At 37.2% G+C, this 18,672-nt stretch overlaps 2 protein-coding genes across 9 annotated transcripts; both read left to right on the forward strand.

Annotated features, from left to right (window-relative positions):
- Positions 1-1,529: 1,529 nt before the first annotated feature.
- LOC125826079 (uncharacterized) lies at positions 1,530-9,792 on the forward strand. 5 transcript variants are annotated; one of them, XM_049505380.1, is made up of 5 exons: positions 1,530-2,693; positions 3,957-5,076; positions 6,750-8,145; positions 8,215-8,301; positions 8,805-9,792. In XM_049505380.1, the coding sequence occupies exons 1-5, from the start codon at positions 1,994-1,996 to the stop codon at positions 9,678-9,680; spliced, it is 4,179 nt and encodes a 1,392-aa protein (XP_049361337.1). In that variant the 5' UTR covers positions 1,530-1,993; the 3' UTR covers positions 9,681-9,792. The 5 variants fall into 5 exon arrangements, with proteins under 5 accessions (XP_049361337.1, XP_049361331.1, XP_049361332.1 ...); XM_049505374.1 differs by having other exon boundaries at positions 1,533-2,708; XM_049505375.1 differs by having other exon boundaries at positions 1,533-2,708; positions 8,218-8,301.
- Positions 9,793-11,555: 1,763 nt separating this feature from the next.
- Positions 11,556-17,831, forward strand: LOC125827040 (uncharacterized). Of its 4 annotated transcripts, XM_049506397.1 has the most exons (8): positions 11,556-11,633; positions 13,672-13,770; positions 13,923-14,031; positions 14,154-14,236; positions 15,469-15,532; positions 15,626-15,746; positions 16,872-17,026; positions 17,543-17,831. In XM_049506397.1, the coding sequence occupies exons 3-8, from the start codon at positions 13,969-13,971 to the stop codon at positions 17,624-17,626; spliced, it is 570 nt and encodes a 189-aa protein (XP_049362354.1). In that variant the 5' UTR covers positions 11,556-11,633; positions 13,672-13,770; positions 13,923-13,968; the 3' UTR covers positions 17,627-17,831. The 4 variants fall into 4 exon arrangements, with proteins under 4 accessions (XP_049362354.1, XP_049362355.1, XP_049362353.1 ...); XM_049506398.1 differs by lacking the exon at positions 11,556-11,633 and having other exon boundaries at positions 13,612-13,770; positions 13,918-14,031; XM_049506396.1 differs by lacking the exon at positions 11,556-11,633 and having other exon boundaries at positions 13,612-13,770.
- The last annotated feature ends 841 nt before the right edge of the window (positions 17,832-18,672 follow it).

The raw sequence follows: 18,672 nt of genomic DNA on the forward strand, positions 1-18,672 counted from the left end.
TTATAAGGTCGACTATTGCATAAGCTATTAGCGGAAAAAGCTCGAGAAAATTCTAGTTAAATTTGATATCATTAAATTTACGAATAAGATGAAATCTAAACTCCTAAAAATTCAATCGAACTTGAGCTCGCTTTAGAACCAAACTAAACTTGGAGATTTATAAACATATCTAATTCAACTTGTTTACATTTTTTCATGTTGTTCATGATTATTTTTTTTGTTATTCATGAATTATAATCCAAATAATAAGTAGATTTTCCTTAAATTTATATTATTTTTTTTGTGTAATTTTCAAAAGACTAAAAGAACAATATAAACAAATTAAAAAAGAGTAAGTGCTACTACTATATAGAAGGGTTTACACGTAGACACTTCTTCAATGAAAATATAAAAAAATCATAAGTACTCATTGGTTAGAAGTAGACATGTCGGCGAAGATGGGTCAAACTTTTCTAGAGAGTAGTAAAGTAGAAATTTCATTAATACCCTTGACTAGAAGCAAACACGTCGATGAAGAGCAATCAATTCTAGAAGCACAAGCACCTCATTGGAGAAATTATAGAAATTTCATAAATACCCTTCGGCAAGAAATAGACACGTTGACAAGACGCAGTTACTTCTAACTTTTCTATACAAAAGTAAATAGTGTAGAAATTTCATAAATACCCTCGACTAGAAGCAGCAATGTCAACGAAAACCTACATGCTTCTAAAAGCAAGCACCTCTTCGGAAAAAGTATAGAAATTACATAAATATCTCTTGGCTAGAAGCAAACACGTCAACAAAGAGGCTCTTGCTTCTAGACTCTTCTAGATGGAAGTAAAGTATACAAATTTTATAAATACCCCCGGCTAGAAGCTGACACTTCAACGCAGAGGCGCCTGCTTCTAGACTCTCCTAGATAGTAATAAAAAGTATAGAATTTTCATAAATGCCCCTCGGCTAGTAGACACATAGATAAATAGGTTTTTGCTTCTAGATTCTTCTAGACAGTAAGTAGTAAGAAGTAAATTTTTTTTATAAATACTCCTCGGATAGAAGTAGACACACCGGCAAAGAGGTGACTGCTTCTAGACTCTTCTAAATAATAGTAAGAAGTATTGAAATTTCATATATACCCTCGGCTAGAAGTAGACATGTCGGAGCCTACTTCTAAACTCTTATAGACAGTAGTAAAATAGAAATTTCATAAATACCCCCGGATAGAAGTAGACACATCGGTAAAAAGATAGTTGTATCTAGACTTTCTTCTAGATAGTAGTAAGAAGTGTTGAGATCTTATATATACCCTCGGTTAGAAGTAGACACGCCGACGGAGAGGCACCTGCTTCGAGACTCTTCTACACAATAGTAAAATAAAGAAATTTCATAAATACCCTTGACTAAAAACAGTTCGATATTTAATCGAGTACTTATAGAGGGTATATATAGTAGGTGTCAGCCCTAACTCTATGGTAAAAACAAACAATCATCAAGGTTATTTTCGACATAACATCCCATTATCTGTGATACCCCAATTCGAATCCACATTTCAATTTTTAGCAGCCAACATACCCATCGCCTCCGATCTTCTCTCTCAATAAATTTCCCCAATTTCTCTTCTCTCTCTATAAATTCTCTCTCTATACGTATCTATATACGTATACTGTACACTATATTGTTGTATTCTATATCGAAAACAGATTCGAAGAATTAAGGTCAAGAGCCTTCTGGAAGTTTCCGGCGAGTTTTCCGGCAGATTCGAATCGGTTGCATTCCGGCGGTGGGGGATTCTGATGGAATCTGTTTAATTGCTGTTCTGTTGTTGTTGTTGTTGTGGAACTGGAAGGGAGTTAGGGTTTGTGGAAGTTTGTGTCATTTTACTGATTGGGGGAACCGGCGGTTGATTGTTAGATTTGAATTGGGTTTAGAGTGTTGGAGAGTGAATTAGGGTTTCGGAGGTTAAGGGATTGAAAAAAGAGGTTTAGGTTTAGGTTTTGGGATATTTACAGTCATGCCTCGGAGTTCAAAGCATAAATCGCATAAGCAGAGTAAGCATAGTCCGAAGGAGGGTAGGGATTATTCGTACTCGGATTCGGATGAGGAAATGAAAACCAAGGAGAAAGAGAAGGAGAAAGAGAGGAGTAGTAAGGAGGATAGTCTGGCTAGGGTTTCTAAGGATTCAATCCATTCAGGTTCTGGTGAGAAGAGAAAACATTCTTCCCAATCTAAGGAAGGTAAGGATGGTAAAGATCTAAGTGGGTATGGAAATGGTGATGCTTCGGAGGAGTATGTTTCTTCCAAGCGTCGGAAAGAGAAGGTAGAGGCGGGTAGTGGTGGTGCTGATAGATGGAATGGTGCTGCTGATAGTGCATTGAAGGGAGAAAGTTTGAAAATTGATGCAGATAAGGGTTCTAAGGGGAAGGAAACAAAGAGCTCAAGTGATTCCAAAAGTAAAAGCAGTAAGAAAGAAGGTAATGTTGCCTCATTGGTGGAAAAAGAAGAGAGTAAGAGTGGAAGAGTGGAGTCAAAGAGGAAATCTGAGAAGGATTCTGGTCGAAAAGACGGCAAGGATTCCAAGGAGGTGAAGGAAAAGGAGAGAGGGTCAGACAGGGAAAAGAAGGGTCATGAGAGTAAGCGCGATGATGTTGACAATGTGAAGAAACAAGGGTCTCAATCTGGTGATGTTAGTGAAGAAAAGCAGAACAAAAAAGGTAGAGAAACTGCTGGTAAGGTAACTTATTTGAGTGGTATTTGCTTTATTGGAATGTTTAATTTGGTTATAGGAAGACTTGATCATGCTCATTGCTTACTGTCTTAGGTTTTAGTGAGTTGTTGTTACTACCTTCTAGGAATATCCCAACATAATTTTAATAGAAAACGATAATTGATATCATAACTTGTTCAAGTTCTAACATTTCCGAGACTAAAACGATAATTGAAATCTTAACATGTTCAAGTTCTAACATTTCCAAGATTAAAAATGGGTATAATATTCTGGTCCAATGTGACTCCAGGAAAGTAAATTCTGTACCCTTCTTTTGTTCAAGCATCTAAGTAGGTATGGTTGCATAATGAATTTTCAGTGGAGATGCACATGTCAAATTGTTTTTCCTTTTGGTGGGGGAAGCTCTCTCTATGTCTGGTATAAGAGTAGCAGGATCCCGTTGTGAATTTTGTCCAGATTTTAGATGATTCTTTTTTGCGTTAATTGAGTTGGGTACACAGTGGGAAACTGTTTTAAACTCTAAACTAGGAGCCCTTCATGGAAATAAGGCAAAAAGAGATCCCTCCCTCACTCTCGTTGGTCTGGTAGATGTGGAGGACACGGTCAAAGGAAATGGAGATTGTCTCTATCATTTATGACATGAGTGATCTTGTTCCTGATGGTGAATTGTGAGAGGAACTGCTGTAGTTACGTTTGTATTGCATTCATTTGGTCTCGTCTTATTTAAGAAAATGTGTATATTTGGGTGTTTGTTTGTGGAATTTCCTCTATGCTTCCATGTAGTGAACATGATATTTTTTGTAACTGGATGTTAGAGCTGTAAAGATTGGTGTTAGAGGATTATCTTACTCTCCCCTCTGAGTTGTGGGTTTTAGCTTGGCTTTGAAGTTGAATTTTTCTAGTCAATGAAATTGCTTTGCATGAACATTTTATTGCATCACTATTCATTTTTTCTTTTAAGTGTGCAAGTGTTCCTTGGATATACTAAGCCAAGCTGTAGTAATGTCATGGCAAAGAAGGATTATTTGTTGGATCATATAGTCTATGTAATGTGGGGGACCTGTAAAGATTGGTGTTAGAGGTTATCCAGTAAAAATAATTATGGTATCAAGATACTTTTTGGTATTGTTATTTTTATTGCTTCATTGCTCTAATCGCTACTATGTTGGTTAATGTGATTCCTATTCATTAAAGGGGTAATTGCTAAGTGTTTAACCTTTATCTTGTAAATTCTCTTTGACCTTTATAGAGTGGACTATCCAAAATGAGGTACCAAATATTGACTTGGACAAAGATGCTGAGAAAAGGGCACGGAAGAGAAGAGAAATCCCTGGTGATCGGGATAAATATGATGATGACATAAATGAGAGCGATGACAGACGGTTATCTTCGAGGTCTGAACGTACTAAAGGTGAAAAACAGCGACATGAGAAACATAAAGAGCACAAGGAAGATGTCGATAAAGATGATAAGCACAAGGATGATAGGTATCGCGAGGATGTTGATAAGGACAGAAAACGGCGTGATGATAAATATCGAGAAGATAGTGATAGAGATAATAGACGTAGAGATGACAAGTACCTGGAAGATGTTGACAGAGATAGCAGACGCCGGGATGACAAATATCGTGATGATGGTGACAGGGATAATAGGCGCAAGGATGGTAGATATCGAGAAGATGGTGAAAGAGATAGTCGTCGTAGGGATGACAAATATCGTGAAGATGGTGACAATGATAACAGGCATGGGGATGATAAGTATCGAGAGTATGGGGAGAAAGATGGTCATCATGATGAAGATAGATATCATGAAGAGGGTGAAAGAGATGATAGGCAGAGGGACATCAAGTATAGAGAAGACAGTGAAAGAGATAGAAGGCGCAAGGATGAGAAGCACCGGGACGATTTTGAAAGACATGGCAGATGCAAGGATGGTAGTGAAGCAGATGAAAGTGATAAAAAGAGGAGACTCAATGATGCCAAGTACGGGGATGAACGTGCTCCGAGAGACCATTCAGGTGACCGGTCTGATGCGAAGCGTTCTAGGGATGAGGGTCATGCTTCTGATTTGCATTTGAGGAAGTCAGGTATGCATGAAGGTAACCCTGGTTATGATCGTGCAAGGTATAAAGATGAGCCAGGAAGAAGGAGAGTGCTTGATAAAGAGGACCTTGGAGATATTAGATCTCGAAGCAGTAAAGATCAGCGATCTGAAGCAGAGAAGAGATCCATAAGCAGTGCTAGAGTAGAGTCTGTCACTGATCGTGGAAGGTCTACCTCGAGGAATGCTGATGCAGAAGTTACTCCACAAAAAAGCAGGTGGAAGACTTCGCCTAGTGCTGGACCTCATACTACAAGAGATAATTACAGGCAAGTATTTACCAATTTTCTTCTACATGCTGTTTCTTGTATGCCAATGTAGATGTGATCCATGAGCGAGAACTGAAATCATCTATTTGTTTACTTGATTTCTTGAATAATCATGCTTCGATTTCTTATTCTCCCATGTTTGTAACCTTGTAAGGTTTGAACCTCTTTTGTGCCAACGTAAGTGTGCTTTTCTTATTTTTGGCTAGTAGCTACTACAATTTGTATTGCCCCCTCAAGGCGGCTAAGTAGATGAGGTGTAGGCGATAAACCCAGAATTCTCAAGTTCTTGTTGCTGTTACAACCCTTGGTGTGAGCTCATTGTTATTCAGCACTTCCTGTTGTGTGTTGTAGCAGGTTGCATTGTAGATTAGGTCAAGGTGTGTTTAGTTGTCCCAGAGACCACATTTACTGTAATAAGATGGTGCAATGTAGGGCTGGAGAGTTTTTACCAAGGAAAATATTAGCTGGTTGATTGAATGATGAGGATGTTTGGTTGACTTCTTTAGACTGCACCAGTTTCAAATATGAGAACTAGGAACTTATTTTTTTGAACATACGCCAAAACTGAACACAATGACGTGGTGAGCACATAGTGAGTGATATGCTAAAACTCATTTTTACGTCTGATTATTTAATGTGTCGCTGATGTTTATTCCATGAGCAGAGATGAATCTATGTCTTTATATGCGGTCTGCTCAGTTTCAGTGGATTGGCAAAGCAAAGCGATGTTTTTTGGTTTATGATATGTTCTTTCCAAACTGATTAATTTGATTTTATTATGAAACAGCTACCTTGTGGGTTCTTTAAAGTGTGGATTCTGTGATTTGTAGAATAACTCACATTTATAAATGATGTACGTTGGCTTTCCTATAACTTTAGTATTATTTCTCTGGTTACTGTGATTAATAGGCTGTGATATAGTTCAAAGATGGGCTTGTTGCTCACTGAAAAATGAATGCTAGTGGTGATTAGCGAATTTGCGCATAACCTTTTCCGTGTGCATTTCAGAAGCCTTTTTCCCTGTTTTGATTGAAGGTATATTGGTGTGAGATAGGTGAAGGAAGATGGTGCCGCTACTTATGATTACAACTTTTGGTTTTAGTAGTGGTAGTCTTCGTACTGAATTTTGGCTTCAATCCCTTTTGAAATTCGAGTAACTTATCAGTTAGTTAGAATACAAATTATTCTGTTTTGTTTCCGCTCTTTTGGTTTGGTATTATTCCTTACCAAAAAATCTTGAATTGTTGATCTCCCACATAGTTTCTTAATCATAGGTTATATTGCTCATGCCTTCTCATGAACAATTTCTGTTTGTTTTAGTGCAACTTTTGGATGCTAAGTTGAGGATTGGACTTTTTGTGCTAATATTTCAAAAACAGCAGCGGTGCTATGTTTCGCTTATGGTATTACCTCACATTTTCAAAAAAGACATATTACCTTACTCAAAAAGATCTTGTGCGTCACACCAGAGGATTTAATAATTTTGCTCGATAAAACCTTCTTGATCGCAAGCGAGAGATCTAGTTGTCTTGTTGGACCTTGTGTTTTTCTGCTTAATGGGTGATGCTAATGTTGATTAATTTCCTGTTGCCAACAGTCTGTCTGTTTGCTCGATCAGTTTTAACTTTTAACAAAATCTGACATTGATATGTTCTGCCTTCTGTGCCCACCAGGCTGTCAAAACAAGAAGACTCCAAGTATCCTTATGAAGAAAGGATTCGACATGGTGGAACATCTCGAGATTATGCTAGTTCTGGTGCATCAATTGAGAGAATTTCTTCATCCCGTTCAACAGAGAAAATGATTCAGAAGGAGGACATCTTTCTTGGAGATTACTCAGCTGAACGACGGCTTAAATCAGATGTTCGCAGTTCTCCCATGCAGTTGGTGGATAGATCTCCTACTTCAGCGAGCAATGAGCGAAGACACTTGAATAGATCCGAGGTTCGCCGGAGTCTTGATGTTGAGGATTCAACACAGAGAAGTGGTGGTGGTTCCAGGGAATTTAAGGAAGGCAGAGGAAATCGTGACTTTGCTGGTGATGCATTTGCAGGTGATGAACTATCTCAAATGGATGGAGATAATGCCTCTGATTCTTCTCCTTTTATCAGAGGGAGTCACTTTTCAGGCAGTTCAAAGTCTGCTTTACCACCCCCTCCTCCATTTAGGTCTGGGGTTGACAGCCCATCAATGTTTGGCTCTTTGGACGACGACAGTAGAGGGAAGTCAACCAACCGTCATAGAAGAATTAGTGATCCTACTATAGGAAGAATGCAAGGAAATGCTTGGAAGGGGGTTCCAAATTGGCAGTCACCTCTGGCAAATGGTTTCATGCCTTTCCAGCATGGTCCACCTCCTGTTGGTTTTCATCCCGCAATGCAGCAGTTTCCCGGACCACCAATGTTCGGTGTTAGGCCTTCAATGGAATTGAGTCACCCTGGGGTTCCTTACCATATGCCAGATGCAGACCGCTTTTCTGGCCATGGGCGCCCAATGGGTTGGCGAACTCCACTAGATGATTCATGCGGTCCCCCATTGCATGGGTGGGATGCTAACAATTTTGGTGAAGACGCTCACCTTTATGGAAGGCCAGACTGGGACCAGAATAGGACTTTGTCTAACAATAGTCGGAGTTGGGAGACAATTGGTGAGGTATGGAAAGGGCCAATAAGGGGCACCAGTGTGGAGCTGCCATCTGGTTCACAGAAGGAGGTCTGTTCAATTCAGGGCCCAGATAATTCTTTTGCTGCTCAGTTGGCTCAGCAAGCTCTGGGTGAGCAAAAGAAGACAGATCAAGATACTGAAAGCAATGATATCAGTTTTCAGTCCAGCAGTGTTCCTGGAAGGAGCACTCTAGAAGATTTGAAAATTAATCATGAAGAGCTACCAATTGATGTTGAGTCATCGGGGAAAGAAGAAGCTAGTCTTATCAATGTTTACCTCAAAAAGCTTGATATCTCGGCAGATCTGACAGAGCCCGAGTTGTTTGATCAATGTACTAGTTTAATGGATGTTGAGCAGATCTTGACATCTAATAACTCAAAGATCTTGTTCTTGGAGGTAAAGCGGGTAACTGAGTTATTTCTTTGTTTATTTATATCTTTCATCACTGGAAGTTAACATTTATTCTTCTTCTAGCAGGGTGCTGTAGAATCTAATGTAACGCTGCCCAGCAAATTTTCAAGTGTTCCACTCATTGCTACTGTGGCTGATTCTGTTTTTCAGGTGTGTGCTTTGTGCAAGATGTATATGCATTTCGAGTTGGGAAGTGAAATACCGTTATCAACTATATTATTTTGTAATAATTTTGTATGTTGCTATGCTGCTTATGCTTCTGTTACCTAGGATTAGTGTCTTATATTATGTACTCTTGAAATACATGTTTGTTGGGGTTACTTACAGTTATGTCTTGTTAATATTATTCGCTCCACATATCATGTTTCACCTTTGTTTTAGGAGAAAAACAATCATACTTCCGTCTTGGTCTCCATTTCATTTATGTGCAGAAGATATTTGCTCTTTATGATGTTTTTTAGCAAGGGAGAAAATGCGGGATAGTATTTGTGTTCAATTTTTATTTGTGAGATGAGAACAGAATTTTTCATGGGTTATAGTTACCCAACCTAGTTGCCCAATTTTTAAGTGAATCAGTTTTGTCCTTTATAAACATAAATCCACGCTGTCTAATTTCTCTTATCTAATAATGTGATGATGTGTCCCTATTGCAGAAAGCCATTTCCCTTTACAAGAAGAGGAGGGAGGAAATTGAATTCACAAATGGTGGACATTTTACTTTTTCTGGTCAGCTAGGTGTGTCCTATCCTGCACCTAAATTAGAGAATTCAAGTTCAGTATATGGTAAACTTGAATGCTCCGGTCTGGCGGATGATGGGCTAGTAGAAGAGGGTGATGAGGGGACTGATCTCCCTGTTAGTTCTCTCAGTTCTGAGGAGGTTGTACTTTCACAAACCGCACTTCAGGAGCTGTGTGAGCCAATGGGTTTGAACCCAGGCGAGAAATCAAATCTCCATACTTCCATAGATGTCCCAGCCGAGAAATCAGATCACCCTACTTCCATAGATGGAGGAGCTGTCCTGACCGAGAAATCAGATCTCCCTACTTCCATAGATGAAGGAGCTGTCCCGACCGAGAAATCAGATCTCCCTACTAGCATGGATGAAGGAGCTATTCTGACTGAGAAATCAGATTTCCCTACTAGCATGGATGAAGGAGGTGTCCCAACCGAGAAATCAGATCTCCCTACTAGCATGAATGAAGGAGCTGTTCTGACCGAGAAATCAGATCTCCCTACTAGCATGGATGAAGGAGCTGATACAGTTGTGGATGTGGCTCAGGAAAGTAAATTTGCAGAAAACTCGTTGTCTGTGGAAGAGGTGGGCCAAACTGATGCCCTTGCTCCTCTTGTGTGTAAAGATTTGATGGGAGCTGATGATGACGTCAAAGAAGAGAAGTTTGTTGATGCTAAATGTGGTACTCTTCCACACACTGATGTGTCTACTGAGGTATTTGAGGCAGCAATGCCAGAGTCAATTGAGTCAGTAAATTTAAGTCGGATACAGCATTCTCCTGAAAGTACACATTGAGACAATTTATTTTTCCGAGTTTTTGAAATGCCCCCCCTTATATTCCCATCTTCTTCTGTTTTGTCTGCTTGCTGCGCTTTAGCTAATCAATAAAACTTTTGAGTTTTCTTTATGCCCTTGCCTCTTTCGTTCTTGTTTTTCTGTTCCCAGAAAGAGACCGCAATCCATTACTCTCCTACTAATGGGTTGTGGGGTTTTTTTTGTTTTCGTATTATATTTGGAATGCTGGTATATGCTATGCTATTCTCTCAAGTGCTTCTTTAGGTTGGGCAAGGATTTGGACGCGTATCTCACCATGCCATTCACTGATTTCTGGTATGGACGTCCATCTTTTTTTTTCGTTATCTTAATCATGTTCCCATTCTTCCCTACAGTTTTTTTCTAATTTGCATGCGTCTTTTGCCTTACGAAAGTATTTTTGCTTTTTTCTCTCTTTAAAATAAACTACTGGAAATGTATCGTCATTGGTTTTGCTATTTGCTATTTGCTATTTTAAGCTTCTCATGGCAAGGCTTTCGAACTGCGAACAACAAAATCAGAAAAAGCTATAATAATGGTGGTCTGGGTTTTCGTGAATCGTAAAACTTACACCATGTTCTTTCTCAACCAAACATTATTTTGAGGAAAAAAGACAAATAAAAATAATTTTATAAATGACTGCAAAATTAGTTTTTTTTTTTTTTTAATTCTTGGTTCTTCATTTGTGCGTATTTTCTTACTATGCTTTTTTGAAAAACATTTCCTTTTTCATATTTTACCCTGAACAATAATAACTATTCATTTTCCAAATAATTTTTAAGTTTATTGAGATTATATGAATATAATGGTAAAATAGATTCTTCATGTGTTTGTTTCCACTGTCAGTGACAAATTTGAAATCATAGTTGAAGAAACACAAAATGAAGTTTACCCTAGTTTGTGTGATTGATGGTATAAATTTGTCCTATAATCAAATCAAACGCAGTAAGATTTTATATGAAGCTTAAGTTTGAATATCCTTTTATTCCATCAAACTTTGGTATTGTTTTCTCCCGGAATAATTTAGGTTAACCAACAACAATTAAAAAGTTTAGTTAAGGCGTCTGGGTTTGTTCTAATACTTCATTATTTTTGCTTAAATACAATGAACGGTGCTCTATTTTTTTTAAATCATTGTATTTGACACATGTTAATGCAAAAATTTAAGAATACTCTGAACAGTATAACCGCAAATAATTTATTTATTTCTTAAAAAAAAAGGAGAATTTTTTTTCAAAACAAAATAGTACTAATTTTTTGCGAGGATGCCTTTAATAAAATAAATATAGGAATATAAAATTCAATCTGCAAATCGTTTCGTTCGTTCTTTTGCAAATGCCCGTCACCTTAATGATTTCACAACGCAAAATAAGATAATACACCACTATTTTAGTCTGTGACTCGAGGCGGATATTCACTTGGAAGGGTTGGTTCACGTGCTTTTATTAATTGCAAATATACGCACGCTTAATTTCTAGTAAGGTTTGATTAAGCCTTTCAAGTAAATAAACTTCTGTTCAGTGTTTCCAAGCTATATATCCCCATTTAATCTTAATTATTGAATAACTAAAACTTTAACAAACACAAATATTTTCAAATATACACATACTTAAAAGAAGAATCATATATTTTGTTAAGCATCTTAAACACGAGCTCGTTAATTTAGGGCATTGATCCAACACATTATAATAGTATATAAATTAACATAAATAAAGATAAATGATTCTTTATACATCAAAACTAAACATTCTAAAATAAAAAATTATGATTTAATCATAACTAATCTCAATATTATTCTTATAGAACGTCAACGTCACAAATGATAGATAACGGGGACCAAACATGATGACTTAACAACCATAACATCCATCATAGCAAGTATTCTCTTCGTCTTCGTCTCTCCATACCTTCGTTTTTGCCTAATTAATTATACAGGTTCGTTGCAATTTCTTCCATTAATTATGATTTTTCCAGTTAGGTGCAACTTGAGAATGTTGAAGAGCTGTTTCTGCTTTTGTTTCATGGAGTAATTTCGGTTAATTTAGGTAAAGACTTGAACTTTAGTACTGATTACCCTAATCGCAGAAATTATTAGCTCTGTTACATTTTTAGAACCAATTTTTGTTTCTTTTAGCTGAAATGCTTTAATTATGATGATTTGGAGAACTGATCTCAGCTAATTTGGGATCGAGAAGTAGTTAATTTAGATAAAGACTTGAACTTTACTAATAATTACCCTAATCCCAGAAATTATTAGCTCTCTTATATTTTTTGAACCAATTTTAGTTTCTTTTAGCTGAAATAGTTTAAGTATGATGATTTGTAGAGCTGAATCCAACTAATTTGGGATTGAGAAGTAGTTAATTGATTCATTGTGTTGGGGATTATGATTGACCATGTTTAATTTGTAGTTGAGTAGTGATACTAGCTTAAGGTTACAGTTCAAGTTATTTTGTGTTGCACTGATTATAACGACAACATACCCAGTGTAATCCCATTAGTGGGGGTGTGGGGAGGGTAGGATGTATGCAGAGCTTATTCCTATCTTCGTGGGGTAGCGATAGATTGTTGGCTCGAAAGAGATGTCACTGATTGTATCCTAGAAATTATAGTTATGAAAGACAGAGGTTGAGGTAAAGCGCTCAACGGTTACCTTCTTATTGAATTGGAATAGAACTCTTGATGTAGCATTGTGTCATTCTTACTGGGATGGGTAGAATGACATTACAAGCAAAAGAAAATGTTTTTATTATAATGAATCATCTGATGAGTTGTACAGCCGACTCCAACTGATTTGGGATTGAGAGGTAGTTAGTTGATTGATTGTGTTGGGGAATATGCTCGGTCATGTTTTATTCATAGTTGGGTACTAGTAATAGCTTTTAGGTTACTTTGGAGAAGTTTTATGGTTCAATGATTGTACTCTAGAAACTTTAGTTATGAAGGACAGAGGTTGAAATTAAGCTCAAAGGTGGTCTTCTTATTGAAAATGGAATAGAACTCTGGATGTAGCGTGCCGTCGGGTCATTCGTAGTGGGAGGGGTAGAACATATAGTTGACATGGATAAAATGACATAGTCTAAAGCAATATGGAGTGTGAAAGCAGTTAGTTAACTTCTTTGGCAAATGTTTTTCCGTGTGTGGTTCCTGATTTCAATGGGAAGTTGGTAGGTAGATCCACCTATTGGTCTTGCTTTTGCTTTTATATGCGGAGTTGCATAGTGGAAACTTTTTCCTCTTAATCGTCACATTAAATCCTATTGCAAGTGGATGTGATCCCTATTTATAAACTTCTTTAACTCGTCAAGGTACAGTTTAAAAAATTGATCCATAATAATTGAGCTGTTCTCCTGCTATTTAACTATTAGCGTAGTGCTAGACAGAAAATACTTTCGGGCCCATTATAATTCTTCCAAGCAAGCCAATGCTTACAAGATACTGTTCTGCACTCCAAATCTGAGGCATGTCCACTATTTACTGATTCCTGACAGCTACTATGGATTTCGGCCATGACAGGGCATGTTACTTTTTTTTTTTTTTATGACTGAAAAGTCCATTTGGGCCAACATCTTGAACCAACTGCAACTTTCAATACTCGGGGATAACAGGGCCCCCCTTCTACCCCTCTCTACTTAAATACCATGTTTAGTTCACAATTCCCTAATCCATTGCAATTTGATCTAAGCCTTGGGGCTGCTACATTGTTTGAAAGGCACTTCTATATCAATGGTAAATAGCTCTGAATCAATTGTCAGAATCAGGAAGCAAAACTTTATGTCCACAAGAAAAGGAAATCCTGTGTTGTATTCTAAAATATTTGCTGAGTCTCTTTGAAAGTATACTCTCATTGTAACACACCAATGAAAGCACTTGTAAAACTTCTAGACATGTATATGTTGTCTTCCATTTGCAGATTGCAGTTTATTACTTGGAAATGCTGATTTGCTGATAATTCTTGTTGTACTTTATCCAGTCACCGATTTGTGGGTTTGCTGGAAAATATTAACTTCATGGTGGTGTACCTCGAGCACTAGAATTTTTCTGAGAGATTATTTTCAAGCTTCAATAGTTGGTGAGAACTCTATTCAGAGACCAGAATTGTCCGTAGATTTGGATGCATTTTTTTCTTTGACATCTAACTTAAACATTCTTAAAGTGAAAAAAGTGTCATCTTAACAAAATTAATCTCACCTTTATCTCTTCGCTTCTTTCCTGTTAGAATAGATCTATTTATAGATTGACTTGAAGAAAATTGAGAAGTTCTGTATCAATGTTGAATATGTTTAGCCCCAGGAAGCTACCTTGGGTATCTGGTACAGATGACCAGAAAAAGGTACTAGCTTTTTCTTGCTTATGATCTAGCCATCTAACTTGGTATTTCCTAGTTAATTGTTCTCAAGTTCATTCGTTATCTTTGTGAATTGAAGGAACACTGAGTTTGTTGTGACTTTGCAGGTAGTTTTAACTGCTGTAGAAGTAGAATCTCTTCGATCAGAAATTGCTTCTTTGGAAGAAAGAGAAGCTCATTTAAAAGCTCAGTATGTTTTGATGCTTTAATTGTGCTCTCTCATTATGTCTTATGCTCCTCTATTTTAGTTTTTTTGAAACACATTTGTGTTTGGTGTTGTTGCCTCTTTGATATGACTGTACTTCGATTTAGCATGGAAAAAGGTTCCAAGAAATTTTGCAGCTTAATGCGGTCATATAATTCTCGTTACGATGCTTTTGTAATGTAGGGATGTCTTAAACATGGAGTAAATTACTGTAACACCTCTTGCTTAATGAAACTGAAGATCTTTTTTCATCTCTTTGGAGGTAGATTATCAGCGTAATGTGAAGTATGAACACATCCATAGATGCATATCTATCTACACTAATTACAATGTGAATTCATAGGTTACAGCAAAAGCATAAAAGCTTCGCCCAGGTTCTTTTTTTCTTTAGGTGACTTGGCCTTTAAACATGGAGTCTTTCTATCACATATATATAATGTGCAGAATGTGCTAAGGTGGACTATGACATGCACGCATAATAAAACTGCCTTATATGCCCAAACTCTCTACATATGAACTTGCTTCAGTCTTTGGTTATGTAAATCCTTTGGTAAGAGGACACATCCTGAGTGCCTCTTCACATGTGGGTACATAGAACCATCGGGGACCGTTGATTGGATAAATAAGAGACGAAAACAGAAAGCAGGAAGTTCTTGTCATCTGCCAACTTGGGAACCAAGGGTCAAAAATCCTAGCAGAGGCTACATTAGATGAATTCTTCCCACCTACCTAAGCCTTGATGGCAGAGCTACCTAGTGCCTGGCTGGTTGGAGGCAGCTGATACTTGATGGACTAGTCGAGGTGCACGCAAGTTGGCCTGGACACTGCCATTATAAAAAGAAATAAATAAAAGGAAAATTTTGGAGTAAGGAAATGTGAACACCCTTCAAGATATTGCCGTGAGAGTTCTCTTCAATGAATTAAGACACTTCCGGTCCATGCTTTTAAAACAAGAAATAACACATTGGGAAAGTGAATAATATCGTATTTCTAGGTAGTAGAAAGTTGAGATGTAACTGTAACATGGTATGACTGGCTTTCTACTTGATGAGAAAAGACCTAACAACAACTTACCCAGTGTATCCCATATGAGTTATCAATATGATGGCATCCTTTGGAACAACCTCCAGTTTCTTTTATTGAGAAATCATGGATTTGTCTAAAGCAGTACTCTTATTTGAGTTCTGATATATCTGTATATATCTTTCTCTTCACAGATTAGAACATATTAACGAAATACTGCAGTCTGCTCGCATGTCGGGTTATTTGTATCTGAGAACGGTACTGAAATACCAACATCTGTCCTTTTCTTGTTATCTCTAGGATTTATCAGACTTAAATTATGAAAATCTTATTCTTGCTTTTGATCGACAGAGATGGGAGGCTTTACCAGGAGAACCTCTTCCAATCGATGATGACACTGAAGTTGATGACTGGCTTCCTAAATTTCTTGTCCTTCAGGGATCGGGTATTTTCTTGTATTCATCATCCATAGGTAATTATACTGAAACTTTCAATTTCAAGTGTCGCGTATTTTTTTTGGTATTGCTCTATTTTGGTGCAAGTGCATTATTCCAAACTTTTAATGGTGTACCATTACTCTCTGTGTTTTGCCTCTTCCTTTTATTGGCCAATTCTGAGTTCCTCATAGGAGGCTGAATCTTCCAACTATTTATCAGGAAAGTCTAGAAATCTTAAATGATGTCTTGTAAGCTTATGCTGATTAATGGTATTCATTGTAGTATGATGGACGTCAAATTTGCTCATATAGTGTCTCTTAAATTTTGATTGACTTCTATGTGATTTTAGTTATTAGAGATGGAAATTCAAACCCTCAACCTCCCAAAGGGACACTGCCCCTCAACCTCACACACCCCTCGTGATCAGGTGGGTGAAGTTTTTGTCAACATCAAAGTTTCAAAATCAATTAAGAATAAATATGAGCAAAATGGGCGAACAAACAGGAAGAGGGTGAATGGAAACAGACACAAGAATGTCGAAGATAGTGGTGGAAGATGTGAAGACACAAGGAGGGAGGCTGCAAGATGAGTTGAAATGTTGCAGCTATCCAAAATTATGGAGTGAAATAGTTATTCGTTTTAGGTAGAGATGGTGTGTTGGTATGTCTAAATAACTTATATGATACCCTCCCCCTGCCCCACAGTCTATATGGTTTGATGAAATTCGAATAACTCATCCTCCAACTCCCCTGTTCATGTATGTAGGTCAGTAGGTGGAATAGGAAAAGCACAGATGGTAAAGGTAGAAATTGTCATCTCTATTTGGTATAGCTCACTGTTGAGTTATACCGGGATTGGCTGACCGTTTAGTTGCATATACATAATTAATCACAAGCTCCATGCATCTGATGTAGAGATTGTCATCTCTGTTTGGTATATCTCTATTAGGTTATGCTGGGATTCTAATTGCGTATCTTTTAATTCCTCATGAGCCAGTGCATCTCTATCTTCTCTTGATTTAATAGACACCCATAATATCTTTTATTTACTTGGACAATCTGATATCAACTAACACAATGAAGAATTTTCTGATATCTGTTAACACAACAAAGAGGCTATGTCATGAATACATTTGAGTATAACTACTAAACATGATGCAGATCTGAGTCCTCAAGACTCAACTCTCCTATCTGATGTTGTTGAAGTTGGAGCCATGCCTTGTCTGACACGAGACAACGGTGATATTCGATATTGCTTTTTTATTTCAACTCGTCATGGGCTGAGATATGAATGCTCTAGTGCTTCCAAAATACAGGTAATGGTTGTATCTGGATCATCTACTGCAAGTACCTAGTCATGGTATCTTCTTCCATGTGTTGATGTTTGAAGTTCATAAATGGACCTTCGAGTAAACGCGAATTCATATGCACCTCTCTGTGTATATGATCTTTTCCATTATTTCTATGCATGATTTGATGGAGTACAAACTGTCTGTTAGTAGTACACTAAAAGTGTTGCCTTGTTCTCTGGACATGAATGCTTTATCGGAATCCTGTCTTTTCGAATTAGTACCTCATGAACGATTAGATAGTTAGAAGTCCATCATTATAAGCAGATGTTACGAGTACGTCTAACAGTAACACATGTATTTATCAGGAAAGTAGTAACATAGATGTCAAAGTAGCATGTTATAATAAGCCTGTTTGTTTATTCGTGTTAGTGCTTTGCTCTCGAGAATGTTGTCTTCCCATAACTAAAATCTTCTCTATAGATTCCTTACATTCCTTTCATTATCCAGTTACATGCTATAGAAGTTTTCTTTGTTTTGCAGGTTGATTCCTGGTTGGCGTCATTACAGAATCATTCTGATCTGCAATCTAACTGCACCACGCCCGATGAGCTAACCAAGACTTGACATGTTCTTCTGTCAGTATTCAGTAGCAACAACCTGTAAATAGGCCATAAACTGAAGCAAAGACGGCATTATTGTTCACTTGGAAGTTTGATTGAACAACTTTTAGCATTTATCCATTATTCTGTACATAGCTTATTTAACTGCCATTGTCAAGTTACTACTACTATATAAATAAAATGTGTTCACAGTTTAAGTATTTCCACTACATGACATCTTTGGCAACAAATCATTATGTAGTTCAGATTGCTAGTGAAGTGTCAAAGTGAATCAGCTAGATAGTACTTCCAGCATCATCAAGAAGTGCGGCGGGATGACAGAGATTCCTCCACCTTTAATTTGGTTCAAGCTTTGATAATGGAGAATCTCTTTTGACAATAGCATGTGTGATCCCCCTTAATGAGCCTATCCGACCAGAATTTGAATTAATTGTGTCAGTATCGTTTCGAATACTAGATGTCTAAGCGCAACCCGAAAAATAGCTTATGAAAATCTACCAGTGTTTCAATGGGATGACTGAGATTCCTCCGCCTTTAATTTATGACCTTTGATAATGGAGAATCTCTTGGCAAGTGAATGTTTTATCCCCTTAATGATCCTATTCAATCTGAATTTGAATTAATAGTGTCAGTGTATTTCAGATACTTAGATGACTAAAAGCAACCACACACAAAAAAAAAAAAAAAAAGAGAATAAAAGAATATAGAATAGTACCTCCAGTCATGTAAAATAAATGTTTTTTTTGGTTGATATTGTTGATGATAAGTTTCTCATTAGCTAGTAGGGTGTGTGTTCATAAAGCTAGAACACAATAATTTCTTTTGTTTTTATACTATAATATAATGGGGTTGCTTGTGATTAGTATTAAACATGGATGATAAAAACAAGAAGTAGGCAAAGTGACAAGATAATTTTTTTTTCAGAGACAAAATATAATGATGTTAAAGAAATCACCAAATATGTCATTATAGCTTTTAAATCAACAATCATTCAAAAATGATTGCTCCTTTCAGAACCATTAGACCCCTTCAAGTAATGACAATCTAATT

Source organism: Solanum verrucosum, unplaced genomic scaffold (genome assembly GCF_900185275.1).
Source record: "Solanum verrucosum unplaced genomic scaffold, falcon-dt-bn FXZP01000060.1, whole genome shotgun sequence".
In the NCBI taxonomy this organism is placed as follows: Eukaryota; Viridiplantae; Streptophyta; class Magnoliopsida; order Solanales; family Solanaceae; genus Solanum; species Solanum verrucosum.